This window comes from Arabidopsis lyrata (genome assembly GCF_000004255.2).
Source record: "Arabidopsis lyrata subsp. lyrata unplaced genomic scaffold ARALYscaffold_7, whole genome shotgun sequence".
NCBI classification, from domain to species: Eukaryota; Viridiplantae; Streptophyta; class Magnoliopsida; order Brassicales; family Brassicaceae; genus Arabidopsis; species Arabidopsis lyrata.
The window spans coordinates 2,706,446-2,719,462 of NW_003302549.1; the positions used below are offsets into that span (position 1 = coordinate 2,706,446).

Here is a 13,017-nt window from a genome sequence, read left to right on the forward strand (position 1 = left end):
GAAAAGTGATTCCCCAATTTTTTTGCCGAAATTTTTTTGGCGGGAAAAATTTACAAGGTATTTTAAAGGTTTTACGGAGTATTTACAAGTGTTTTGTAAGGTTTTACAATGTATTTTAAAAGGTTTTACAAGGTACTTATAAGGTTTTATAAGGTATTTATAACTTGTAAAACCTTATAAAAAACTTGTAAAACCTTATAACTTGTAAAACCTTATAAAATAGCTTGTAAAATCTTATAATATTTTATAAATACTTTATAAATACGTTGTAAAACCTTTTAAAATACATTGTAAAACTTTATAAATACCCTGTAAAAACCCTTTAAAATACCTTGTAAATTTTTAAAGGTTTTACAAGGTATTTTAAAGGTATTTTAAAGGTTTTACAAATTTTACAAGGTATTTTAAAGGTTTTACAAATTTTACAAGGTTACGGGAAAATTTTACAAGGTATTTTAAAGGTTTTACAAATTTTTACATGTGTTTTGGCGGGAAAAATTGGGGGATCACTTTTCCCGCCAAAAAATATTTTGTATTTTGTGGACCTAATTTTGTTATATTTCCTTATATATTTATGATATCTTTTATTAAAAGAAGGGTAATTTAGTCATTTTGTACATAAAAGGGGTATTTTTAAAAATGGACATCCAAAGGGGGCATTTTTGAAAAGGGGTATTGAAAAATGGGCATTTTTGTGAGTCTCCCAAGTTTTTATGATACAAAATATTTTTATAAATAAAAATTTTTAAAACTTAAATGTTAAATTTAAATACGTGAAAGCTAACAGACTTAGCATCCGGTCTTTTAGGTCCGTAAATCTTGTGGTGTCTTAAGTTTAACATGTTTTCACTTATTTAAATTTCATTTAAGAGTTTTTCAAAAATAATATTTTAATTAATATTGTTAGCTAAAAGTTTTTACTAACAAAATGTTTTTAAACTTAAATGTTAAATTTAAATACGTGAAAACTAACCGGACTTAGCATCTCGTCCTTTGGTCCGTAAGTTTTGTGTTGTCATAACTTCAACACTAGATTTTAACCTGTGGTACACCGCGGGATGATTTAATTTTAAAGTTAGTATAAAAATTTTTGTAAATTGTATCTCCTTATAACATATTTATTTATATTATAGTTTACAATTGTTATTAAGTAACCGTATACCACGAGTCCACGAGACAATTATTAATAAACTGAGGATTTAACCCGTATTAAAGCGGTATATAAATATTGATTCAAATTCGTCCGCCATATAAATCCTTTCCGAAATATAACCCGTTCCGTAATTTCTTAACTCGTCCCATGATTTGTTTTTATTTTAAAATTTAATGATTATTTATTATATAATGGTTTTTTAAAAATAATGTTGTTTTCACGTAGTTAATTTTAATTTTAATGGTTTTTTAAAAATAATGTTTTAAGTAAACCGTTTTGATATTTTTAGCTAAAAGTTTTGTTGTTAGACAAAATGTTTTAAAATTTAATAATAAATTTAAATACGTGAAAACTAACTGGATTTATCTTCCCGTCTTTTAAATACATGACCAGTCAAGCTAAATAATTAATTGTAAATTATGGTAAACCTGTTGGACCGGCTAAACTCTTTGAATGACCCATAGAGATATCTACAAGTAGTTAGTACTTGTAATGGCCCAACAGAATCGGGCCTATGTTTTGACTTGTGAGGCTTTTTAATAGTTTTAGGCTTATTATAAGAGCATTTACATCTGTCAGACACTCAATTTAGTATCTGACAAATAAAATAATATTTTTGAACTAATCAGACAAAGACAATTGTAAAAATGGGTGTCTAGGAGTTTCTCAAATGAGAAACGTTTTTGTCCTCTCTTCTCACTTTTTTTATTTTTTATTCTATTTTATTAAGGAGTTTCTCATCTAGAAACTTCCGATGAAGATGCTCTAAGAAATTGAGCTTTAATTAATTAGCTTTGCTGTCATTAATTAATTTTGGGCTTATCTAAAATAACTCAAAACATATTCTGATAGTACGAGAAGCATGGACAAATTACATGCAAAGAGAAATTCTATTCGAGTATCGTCTCGGCTACGACTTTTGAGATTGTTTTCTAATGTAGCGCCGCCCCTGCTTTTCTTGTCTCGTCATGCAATCGTTTGGAGCGTTTTGAATATTAATAAGGAGTTTTTTCACATGTTAGTCATTATTTTTTATTTATTTTCAATAATACCGAAACATTTTTATTAAGATTATGCATCATCAAAAAGAGTTCACGGAGAAAATGTTGTTTTTAAAGTAGGCCGTGAACATCGGTGGCTTCCAAGCCAACATTATTTTTTATTTTTTTAAATAAATAAAAGGTGGAGAATCTAACTATTTATCAAAACAATTATATTATTAATGGTTCCTAATATTTATGACATTTGAGGTTCCAAGCCTAAGGCTACGTTAAATCTATGTTAAAACATAATTTTTAGGTTTATCGAACCTTACATATAAGTCTTTTTTTTTGCCGTCTAGATTTATTATTAATTGCAAATTATGAGAACTGTTACATAGACGATTTTACAACTGACAATTTCTGCCGACCCTTAGTAGATCCACGACAGACTACACTTCCTTCTTCATGATTTTGATGAATACCTTCAATGATCCACGATCTAGCGACACTTCCTTCTCTGCGTAGAATCCTGGCGCACGGCTATAATTGTACATCGCTGGAGATCTCCTGCACACTTGCCTCCATTAATCTGCAAATTTGTTAATAAATCGCAATATCTGGGACTCGAACCCCAAACCTCTTAGTGTAGAAGCATTAATCAACCTTTGGTCAACCAATGGGCCAAAGGGGCTTCCACACCTTACATATAAGTCAAAATAAAAATATAATTTAGTCACGGATCTAAAGGAAATGTGAAATATATGTCTGAATTCTCTGTTTATCAAAACACATTACTTTAATGTTTAAAGTTTTGTCATACTCGTCTTTTAATTATGATTTGATTTGTTAACTTTACTTTTTTTTTTTTGGTAAGCTGATTTGTTAACTTTACTAACAAGGCGATGATTATACATAATTACCTTTTTCTCTTAGTTGGCCAGTGCCCAAAAACAAAATTAAAGAAAAAATTAAATAATGAAAAGATAGAATTGTGACAAAAACAATTTAGTGGTAAAGAATTTCTTGCGCGCAATTGCGTTAAGAAAATTACGATTATCTTCGTAACTTTTTAACATCTCAATGGACATGAAACGAGAACCATATTTTAGAAAAAGAAAATCTACAAACATGAGAATATAAAAGACATATACGTGTATATAGATTACTAGACACATTTGTACTATAAATTGACTATAAACATTCTCTTTCACGATTATTCAAATTTAATTTGAAGGAATAAAGTAGGCCTGGGCAAAAAAACCGTACCCGAGTACCCGAACCGAAACCGACCCGAAAAAACCGGTTTGGGGTGGATACGGGTATTAGCTATTTACCCTATTGGGTCTTGTATTGCCGTACCCGTGGGTATAGAGTAAAACCCGATCCGAACCCGATACCCGAACGGGTACCCGATTACCCGAAATTACATATACTTATACATATAAAACTTTTTATATATGTAATATTTGAATTAAATACATTTATATCTAAATATCCGAGAATAGTTACCAAAAATTAAATGCACTTATATTTAAATATTTAAGACAAAATATATTTATACGCGAGATGCTTGTAAACTTTTTAAATATTTGGACAAAATTCCGGTTATTCGGATAAATTTTCGGGTGAAACTCGGATATTAGAGTAGCGGATAAAATTCGGATATTAGGATAAAATTTTGGATAAAATTCGGGTATTTGGTAAAATTTTGGGTATTTGGGTATAAAATACCCGAACTCGATGGGTACCCGATTTTTTTGGGTATTTAGCGGTTCTAAAAATCTAAACCCGAACCGACCCGAACCCGATTAGATCCGAACCGAAACCGAACCGATATTTTAGATTTACCCTATTGGGTCCTAAACTCTTCTACCCGAAAGACCCGTACCCGATCGGGTTTTATCCGAACCCGACCCGCATACCCGAATGCCCAGCCCTAGAATAAAGCATATGTCGAATATATAGGTCGTCCAAAAGTAGTGGTATTCATATCATGATGTAACAAAATGGAGAATCCGAAAATCGTAAAGAAGAAAAAGTGTTTAATTTGTTTTCCAACTTCTACCAACCATAGGTTTCAACATTAAATAAGCCATGTTTCCAATAAAAAAATTTCATATATAAACTTTTAAATCCGGATGAATATACGTCGACATGATCACTATCACAAATCAATAGATCATATATTAGTGAAGTCTTCATAAATTTCACTATAAAATATTTTTATTTGGTTGCCAAAGTCTAATTTTTCCTCTCTTTTTTGTTGCTTTGAACCTTTAGAGTAATGTATACAAAAAGCACCGACTTCTTCCCATTATTGGCTGGTAGCTACCCGGGTAGTCTTTTATTTTCGGAGGCTTTTTATTGACAATGCAGGCTTTTAAAAACACTGTTGGCTGCCGTCCCTATAATTAATACGGTTGATTTTCTTTTCCATTACAAAACAAATAAAACGTATAAGCATATATATAATATAGTAATATGATAAATGAATTTTCAGTTATGAATATATGAATTAAATTAAAGAAGTAAAGATAGTTGATGTGTATTAATTGAAATATTTTGATTAGACCACGATTTTAATAATGTATCAATCTGAGAATAGCTCAATTAGGCAGGTGTACAAAGGTTAAGAATTTTGATACTATTTTAGAAAATATTGGAGAGATGATTAGTGTAAAAAGTTTTTAAGTAAACATATAAGCTGTAGAAGGGTTAAGAATTTCAACATTTTTAAAAATACATATATTTAAGGGACGATGTATTTATTATGTCTTTTTAATCACCTCTTGACGTCCGTAACATGGTTGAAATTATGGTCAATTGTTGAGGCTTATTAGAAAAGACTAATCAAAATTTGGGAAAATCGCTTTCGGAACTCTAAAGAAGAAGACATTTTTACCCTAACTTAAAATATTATTTCGATAACGACAAATATGATTTTGACAACCTTAATACCTTTGCTGCTTTGCATGTTACGTGAGAATACAAAAGAAATGTGACACTGGCAGACAACCTCCGTTTCTTTCGCCTGTGAGCATCACTAGAAACGTTTTTAAATTTTAATCATAAATTTGTTTTTGGGATTTTCTTCCTCCTTTTGAGTTTTGTCTAATCGTTTGACTAAAGCTCTTCTTTTCTTTCTTTTTTTTTGTCTTTTTTTTTCCTTATTACACTCAAGCATATATATATCTTTCAATCTGAGGGAATCTTCAAGAATATCTGCAGACATTCGTGTAAACTATTTGGTGTATGTTATATAATGTAGATCAAAATGAAGCTGTTTGACAAATTCTAATTTCACCCACTGAATAGAATCGGTAAATAATGGACGTGAAGCTACCAAATGTTAGGGTTTACGTAAAAATGATTATGGAGTTTTTAAATGCCTTCGTTCGTGGGATTAGAGTATAGTAAATCGAGTTTATTTAGGCATAAACCAACCCACAATCTACGCAACCAAATGTCTTATGTCTCTATGGATTGAAATTCGACTCACGGCCATCTTGTGGCTCCTATAATTCTCTCCAACGTCCTTCTTGCGATGGTCTGATCATATTTTTCAGGTTGATATTACGTCATGTAAAAGATCTTTACGTTGTTGGCAAGTCCATTATAACAAACTGGTAGCAAAAATATATTATCTTATATATATACCCAAAAGAACATTATATTATATTCTTTAGATGCATAAATATTGTATACATAAACCGACTGATTATCAATTATGTTGTTCAGGTAGATCTAAGATAACGAATGTTATAAAATCATTTAATTAGGCGATCTACTATTAAAGTCTTTGAATCATCATGTGTTTTTAGGCCAAGTACCGGCAAATATTGTTCCCTGCACATGACAAATTTGCCATAATTGATTATGAGTTAGCTTCCAAATTATTATGTTTTCTAATCTTTTTATAACGGTTATTATAAAAGGTGCATTTGCTTTTTTTTTTTTTTTTTGGTCAAACAGGTGCATTTGCTATATAACCATATGGAAGATATCATTTAAAACAAAAATTATGATCGTAAATTCGTAATTGAATTAGGTGATATTTTGCATAATAACAATTGTATCATCGGATAAAATAATATATTACAAAATTCATGTTATTTGTTAAAATTATGCACGATTATTATCCCACTAATTTAAGATTTTCTATCATCGTGTTTTTTTTCCCTTATTTTTTGTAAATAAAATGATATTCTGGTTTTATATCAACTAACTCCTTTACTTCACTTTTTGTTTGTCTTTTTTTTAATGAATCCCTTAACTTAAATTGAGTCTTTGGTATCTTCGAAAACTACAAATATTAAGCAATTAATTACATATTTTTTCAATGTTCTTAAGAGCCTAGATCAAAACACATAAGATGCCTTTTTATAATCTCTCGAGTCTCTCGACACATGTACGATATTCTCAAAAAGGAATACTAAACTTGAAATAAAGGTAGAAAATGTATACCGCAATTATCAAATAGAAGAATTCTTTGTATAAAAATAAAAAGAGGCTTTCTATTTATAATATCCATGAAATGAACAATCCGTGATCAATGGATATAAAACAAACTATCCAGCATCTAAAAGTATAGTTCTGCCAAAAGGGTAGAATAGGATTCCCATTATTACTCACGATGTAGCATAACCATTATTTTGTGATGTACTGGTGGTGTATGGATCTATTGGTGATAAATCGAACTTTGAAATATAATTAAAACCTCAAAAAAGAAACTCGAGATAGGAAAATCAATTAAAATATGAGATGTGTAAAAGTAAAGAATATATACAAGAGGCTAGGATTTCTCCTATAAGTGTAGTACACATAAAACCCTCCAAAATTCACTAGAAATAAGTTTAAAACATATTTCAAGAATCTGCACACTACAAGAAAACGGTGGTATTGCAATATTGGAAATTGTTGCTATAGGCCAATATAACGTTACAAATTAAGATTTGCAATAAAAACGCGACCAAACTTATATCGTTGCTGATTGAGCGTTGCAAATTCGTATTTGTAGCATAAACATTGTAAAATTTGCAATAAATCGATTTCTCACTATAGATGTTGTATAAATGCAACAATATTTTTACAGCAAATTTGTCGTATAATTACGACGTATATTTGCAACACTAAATTTGTCGTAAATCATTGCTACATAAAACATATAGCGAATACCATTGCAAAACTGTGATAACTATTTTGCAAAATACCTTTGTAGCAAAATCTTTGTTACAATGACAAAAGCGTAATTTGTTGCAAGTATTGTCGTAACTAATATTTTGCATTGTTATAAAAATATATATAATCAAGATTCTATTTTTAATCGTTTGGTCGATATATAGTTTTTGTTGAAATATTATTTTGCTATATTTAAAATCCGATCCATGGGTTGTTAGAAAATTATAATGACTAATCAGTATTAAATTTTATAATTAAAATGTATAGTAACAAAATTCCAAGATTGAAATCAACAAGGATAAACATCCAACAAAATAAATATCAAAATATTTAAAAACATCAAATGATAAATAAAAACCACATAAAATAAGAAAAACTTATAATAGTCGATTTAAAAGAAATAATATTTTCTCCAATGCCTTAGCTTCATGGTTGTTCCTTGATTTTTGTAATTTTGTTAAGATCTGCTTTAACAAATCGGTCCTTAATGATTCATCTGAAAAAACTTCAAAAAGAAAACGTTAGTTAATACTAAAATAAATCATACAATAAAAATAAACAAAACAAAAAATTAAATCAAATGATTAAGTTAAAATGAATAAAAAAGATTTTTTAAAAAAAACTTAAAAGGTAGGTATTGGCTTTGCTACCTTCGTCCGAATGAAGAGCTACACAATTATGGACTTAGGATGAAGTAAGAAAAATTTAGATAAAGATGCTAACGCTGTGTGAGATAGTAGAAAATTTAGGACCATTTTTGAGGAATCTTCCTCTTGCGATCAAGATCGATGACGAATTCGGAAAACTTCGGAATGAAATTACAATCGCTCATTGTGATGTTGTACCTAACATAAACTCGGTTCTTCTACCTAAAAAGTCTGCAATATATACCGAAGAAAAGGAAACGAAATCACGGATCAAGTCTCAAAAGAAAGCATAATTTTCTTAAATCTTACTTTTTATGTTTTGTTGATAACGTGATGTTGGGATTGGTCATATAGAAAACTCAAGCTTTTAATCTAGTGTCGATGTGGTTGAGAAAGTTGTTCAGATACCATTTACTATTTATAAGATTATAAGATATATTTGTTGGTTCTAGTATTTTAAACAAAAAAACAACAAAAAGAAAATAAAATAATGGAATATATAATATTGTTGAGAGGATCATATCCCAAAATCTAGAACTATCCAAAGATTTGGAGTCAATTAAGAGAAAATCGGGAAAAGGAGGAAATGCTAAATAGCACAATTTGTCATTTTACGTGTACGTATAATTATTTGTTTGTTTGACGAATTTTGTTTTACCTTTGTTTGTTTAAACTTAAGTACACGATAGTAGCGTCAAAAACAAAAAATTAACATGTCAAAAAGCATGCACGATAGTAGTTTGGTTGAGTTGCCTAGAATTCGGGCTTGGTTTAAGTTCAATTTGGATTCAGTTTAGTTTGGTTTTTTATGATTCAGTATAAAATTTTACAGGACTTTTAAATTATAGTAAAATTTGACTAGTATTCATCAATATGGGTCTTTTTATTTTGGTTTTTATGCTTAGAACAAAAAATCACAATCCAAACTCTCACTAAATTATGATATGATAATATATGGGATCATGTCTCTATCGAATAACCCAAACAGTTCCACAAAATTTTATGCAATCAAACTAAATATACCAGACTTGTCAAAATGTTACTAAAAATGTTGCATATATAGCTACATAGGTGCTATGTATTTTTAATATAATTTTCTTGAGAAAAAATAACGACTTACTAACGTTGAATTTTTTCTTGCAAAATTTGGTTGAAATTTAACATGTCGTAAGAAAGTTGCAAATTAGTAACGAAAATTTACAACAAAAGCTTTTGTTGGAATATTGCAATGAATTTGTAATAAAATTGCGATGTGTATTTATTATTGCAAAAATATTGCAAAATGTATTGCAAGATTTCAACAAAAACGATCGTTGCAATAATTATGTTGCAATATCTCTATTTTCTTGTAGTGGCACAATTTGATTTCTTATTTTGAGTGATCTTCAGACATTAAAATATTCTATATAACATGTTATATGTTTGCGCTGATAGAAAAATCGGATTTCTTCTTATTACAACATTAACCCACCAACCCTCAATTCATCTAGATTCTTAAAAGTTTTGAATTTTGTAAGTCTTCTTAAGAATATCTCCAAATCTATAAACCATGACACTAATATCATGGAGATATCCACACTCTTTAATGATTAGAAATACCTTTGTGAAATTTTACTTAGGAGAGTTGAAGAAATACCCAAAATACAAATCCCAAGCAATTTTTTATCATGATATTTCATCTGCCTATAATGTTTGATTGGCATGAAACATGATTTTGTAGAGCGTACGTTACATGCTAAACTCTAACTAATCATACAACGATACATTTTAATTATTTACTTTAATAATCTACAATATTAATGCTCAAGAAACTATATATAAATGGGATTAGTTCTTAAGATGATAAAGAAACTAATAATCATACTAATATTAAGTAAACACTTCTCACCAACAAAAAATATTAAGTAAACACTTTGTACTCATGCGGCAACAGAGCCTTTATTACAAACACACTCATAACGATGATGCTGAGATACCTAACGCCTAAAACGGACCCAAAAAAAAAAAAAAAAATTGAAATGGAAACAAATCAAACAACAGACCCATTTTCATATATAAATCTCTCTCTTTGGACATGTCTCTAAATCGGACAAATAAAAACGGCCCCATTTTTTTGTGATTTCGAGGGTTTTTCAGGTCCACATTTAATACATTAAAGCATCAGAAGACGCCATGAGAGGCTGGTTCATCATGTACGACATGTTCATCTGATTCACAAAGAAATCATCACACTCCAAACCAACCAGAGGGTTCGAACACATGCCCATGTTGTTGTTGTTATTACTGTCGAGAAACTCGATAATGTCGTTGAGAGATTGGAGCCTGTGGTTAAGTTCATCGAGCTGAGCTCTGAGAACAGAGTTCTCTGCTTCAACGGTTAGATAGTGTTGCGTTGTGATGCTGACACTTGTCACGATCTTGGTGTTCTCTTTTTTCAGATGATTAACCTGAGCCGTTAGATCGTCGAGGAGCTTTTGTTTCTTCATCCTCGATCTCCTAGCAGATTCACGGTTTGAAAGCATCCGTTTACGTTTCCTCTGCTCCATGAGACTCTCCTCCGAACCTGACGACGTTTGAATCGTCGACGAAGTTGTTCCCAACGACGACGATTCCATTTAGTAACACACAAACAAAAACAGAAACAAAAAAAAAAGCCTTTTCTTTACGAGAAGAGAGATGAAATATTTAAAAATGGGTTCTTTAATTTAGGGAAATTATAAACAGAACAGAACAGAACAAGACAGGACAGGACCCAGATGACGAAAAACGAAGAAGAAAAGATTTGAAAAGAAACTAGGGTTTTGTTTTAATTATGCGTATAGATAGATATAAAATTGGAGATTGTATTCAGAAATCATGAGACATAGTAAAGCCAGTAAAGGAAGACAACAGAGAAAGATTGAACAAGATGGGTCCTGCGCCTGATTGTGGAATTTAACATAAACCCAGAGAGAAAGATCTCACTGAGTATTATTGGAGACATGTGTCTCAAACACCAAGAACTGCTGATTAAGCATCAAGGTTTTTTTCTAATTTTTTTTTTTTTGGTAGACTACTCTCACAGAAGCTGAGATCTTTAAGAAATGAATCTTTGAAGAAATCAGAAGAAGAAGATGGAAGGAATTAAAGGCGATATCTTCGAGAGAGAGAGAGAGAGAAGGAGAGAAGAGGGGGCTTTGAAATGGTTTAGGAGGAAGAATTTATAGATGAAAAATCAAGAAAAAGCGTTTTGAGTGTTTGTGCAACTTGATGATGAGCGATACATTTGTTTGGATTCTATTTGGGAAAGAAGATTCTTTACTTTATTTTTACATTTTTTCCTAACTTCTTTTTGGTAACATTTTTTCCCTACCCTTAAAAAAAGGTTTATAAAGGAGTGTCTACATTAATCAAAGCAATATTTTTAAGAAATATTTACAAATTAAATGAAAGATAAGTTAGAGAAAAAAAATTCTTCTTTTGAATGGTATTGATAAAAAATTATATATTTAGTTAGTAAATTATTTACTCTTATTCCATTATGTCAAGATAAAACATATATTTTTATATTGTTTAATGAAAGCAAATCCTATATTAATTAAATTAGATAATATATATCCTGCATTTCTTATAATTAAAAATGAAAAAAATAATCAAAAATTCAAAATATAAATATTTGATTTATATTTATGCTTAAAATAACTCTCGACGATACATTTGTCAATTTTTGTTTGTTTATAAATTTTGTCGTAGTTAAATCCTAAACACCCATTTAGATTTTATATATGCATTTTATAACAAGTAATATTGGAAATATAATTTTATTGATGCTCTTAGAAAACTAATACCAAATGATTTACCTTTCAAATTTTAAAACTGTCGTAGTAGATAATGACTAGATGTAGATATTTCAAAGAGAAAATTAAAGCTCTCACAAAAACAAAACAGCTAAAAAATTGACCTGCCTAATTTCTTCTTTTTATTTTGTTTAATAGTAACGGTGATTTCTTAGGAGGAAAGAAATAAGAAAAAGAAACAAAGTACAGATTCTTTTACAAAGAATGCAGATGAAAACTGTTCTTTGTTTTACAGGAAAACAAAACTTTTTCTTTGTTTCTCTTTTTATCATCACTAAAAGTAAAAATTAACCTTAGAGAAAAGAAAAAAACGAGAACTTTGTTGAATCTTCTTCAGTAAAACAGTAAGTCATCTATTCATATAACGACAAAAAGAAAATAAAAACTAATACTATATTTGTGGTGCGTATTATTTTTTAAAAAAGACCATTAAAGCCAGAATTTGTCCGGAAAAATCTATGAAACTATTTAAAAATCAGTAAATAAAATAGCTAATTTGTAGGAAGAACCTGAAATAAAAATAAAAAGAGATTAAGAAATGCAAAGGAATATGTGCTTAGAGTAAAATGAGAAGAATATGTGTAAGTAGGCAGAAGAAGAACAAAAGGTGAGAGAGACATGTGAGGTTGGGATACGAACTCTCCAGACCCACCCAACACAGCTGTTTTTTTTTCCTATTTTTTTATTATTTTCTTAATTTTATTCTTCCTATCATTATTCTCCAATTTATACGTATTAATCTGGGTAATTAATTATTCAGATGCTGATAATATATAAGGATTGTAATTAGTTAAGTACTTGTAGAATAGTAATTTAATACTGAAATGTATTCCACCGTCTTATCACAGATGGTGTTATATTTATGAAAATTATTTTACAAAATTTAATTTACGAAAGAAAAAAAAAACTTAATTTACGATCAAATCAAATTTTTTTTTTTCAGTTTCTCTTAATAGTTTGGGGAAGTGTGGAAGAGATCCACTGATCCAGCCCACTTCCCAAAAACGATACATGAATTTCACCAAACACATTCACTCAACATGCTTTTTAGTCTATTTATAAAATCTCTGTTTCGTTTTAGTTGTCGTTTAAAGATTTCTCACACAAATTAAGAAAAACATTAAATTTTTTGTTTTATCCTTTATTAATATATTTTATAAAAAAAATCATTGGCCGAAACATTAAAACAGTAGGAATAAAACTGGAATTTTCACAAAATA

General features: G+C 29.4%; 1 protein-coding gene across 1 annotated transcript; it reads right to left on the bottom strand.

Annotated features, from left to right (window-relative positions):
- Positions 1-9,809: 9,809 nt before the first annotated feature.
- On the bottom strand, positions 9,810-11,172 carry LOC9305207 (bZIP transcription factor 11). The gene has a single exon (XM_021019140.1). The coding sequence runs from the start codon at positions 10,574-10,576 to the stop codon at positions 10,106-10,108; it is 471 nt and encodes a 156-aa protein (XP_020874799.1). The 5' UTR covers positions 10,577-11,172; the 3' UTR covers positions 9,810-10,105.
- Positions 11,173-13,017: the final 1,845 nt, after the last annotated feature.

Coding starts and splice junctions, on each gene's coding strand:
- LOC9305207 (XM_021019140.1), bottom strand. CDS start 10,576: ATGGAATCGTCGTCGTTGGGAACAACTTCGTCGACGATTCAAACGTCG.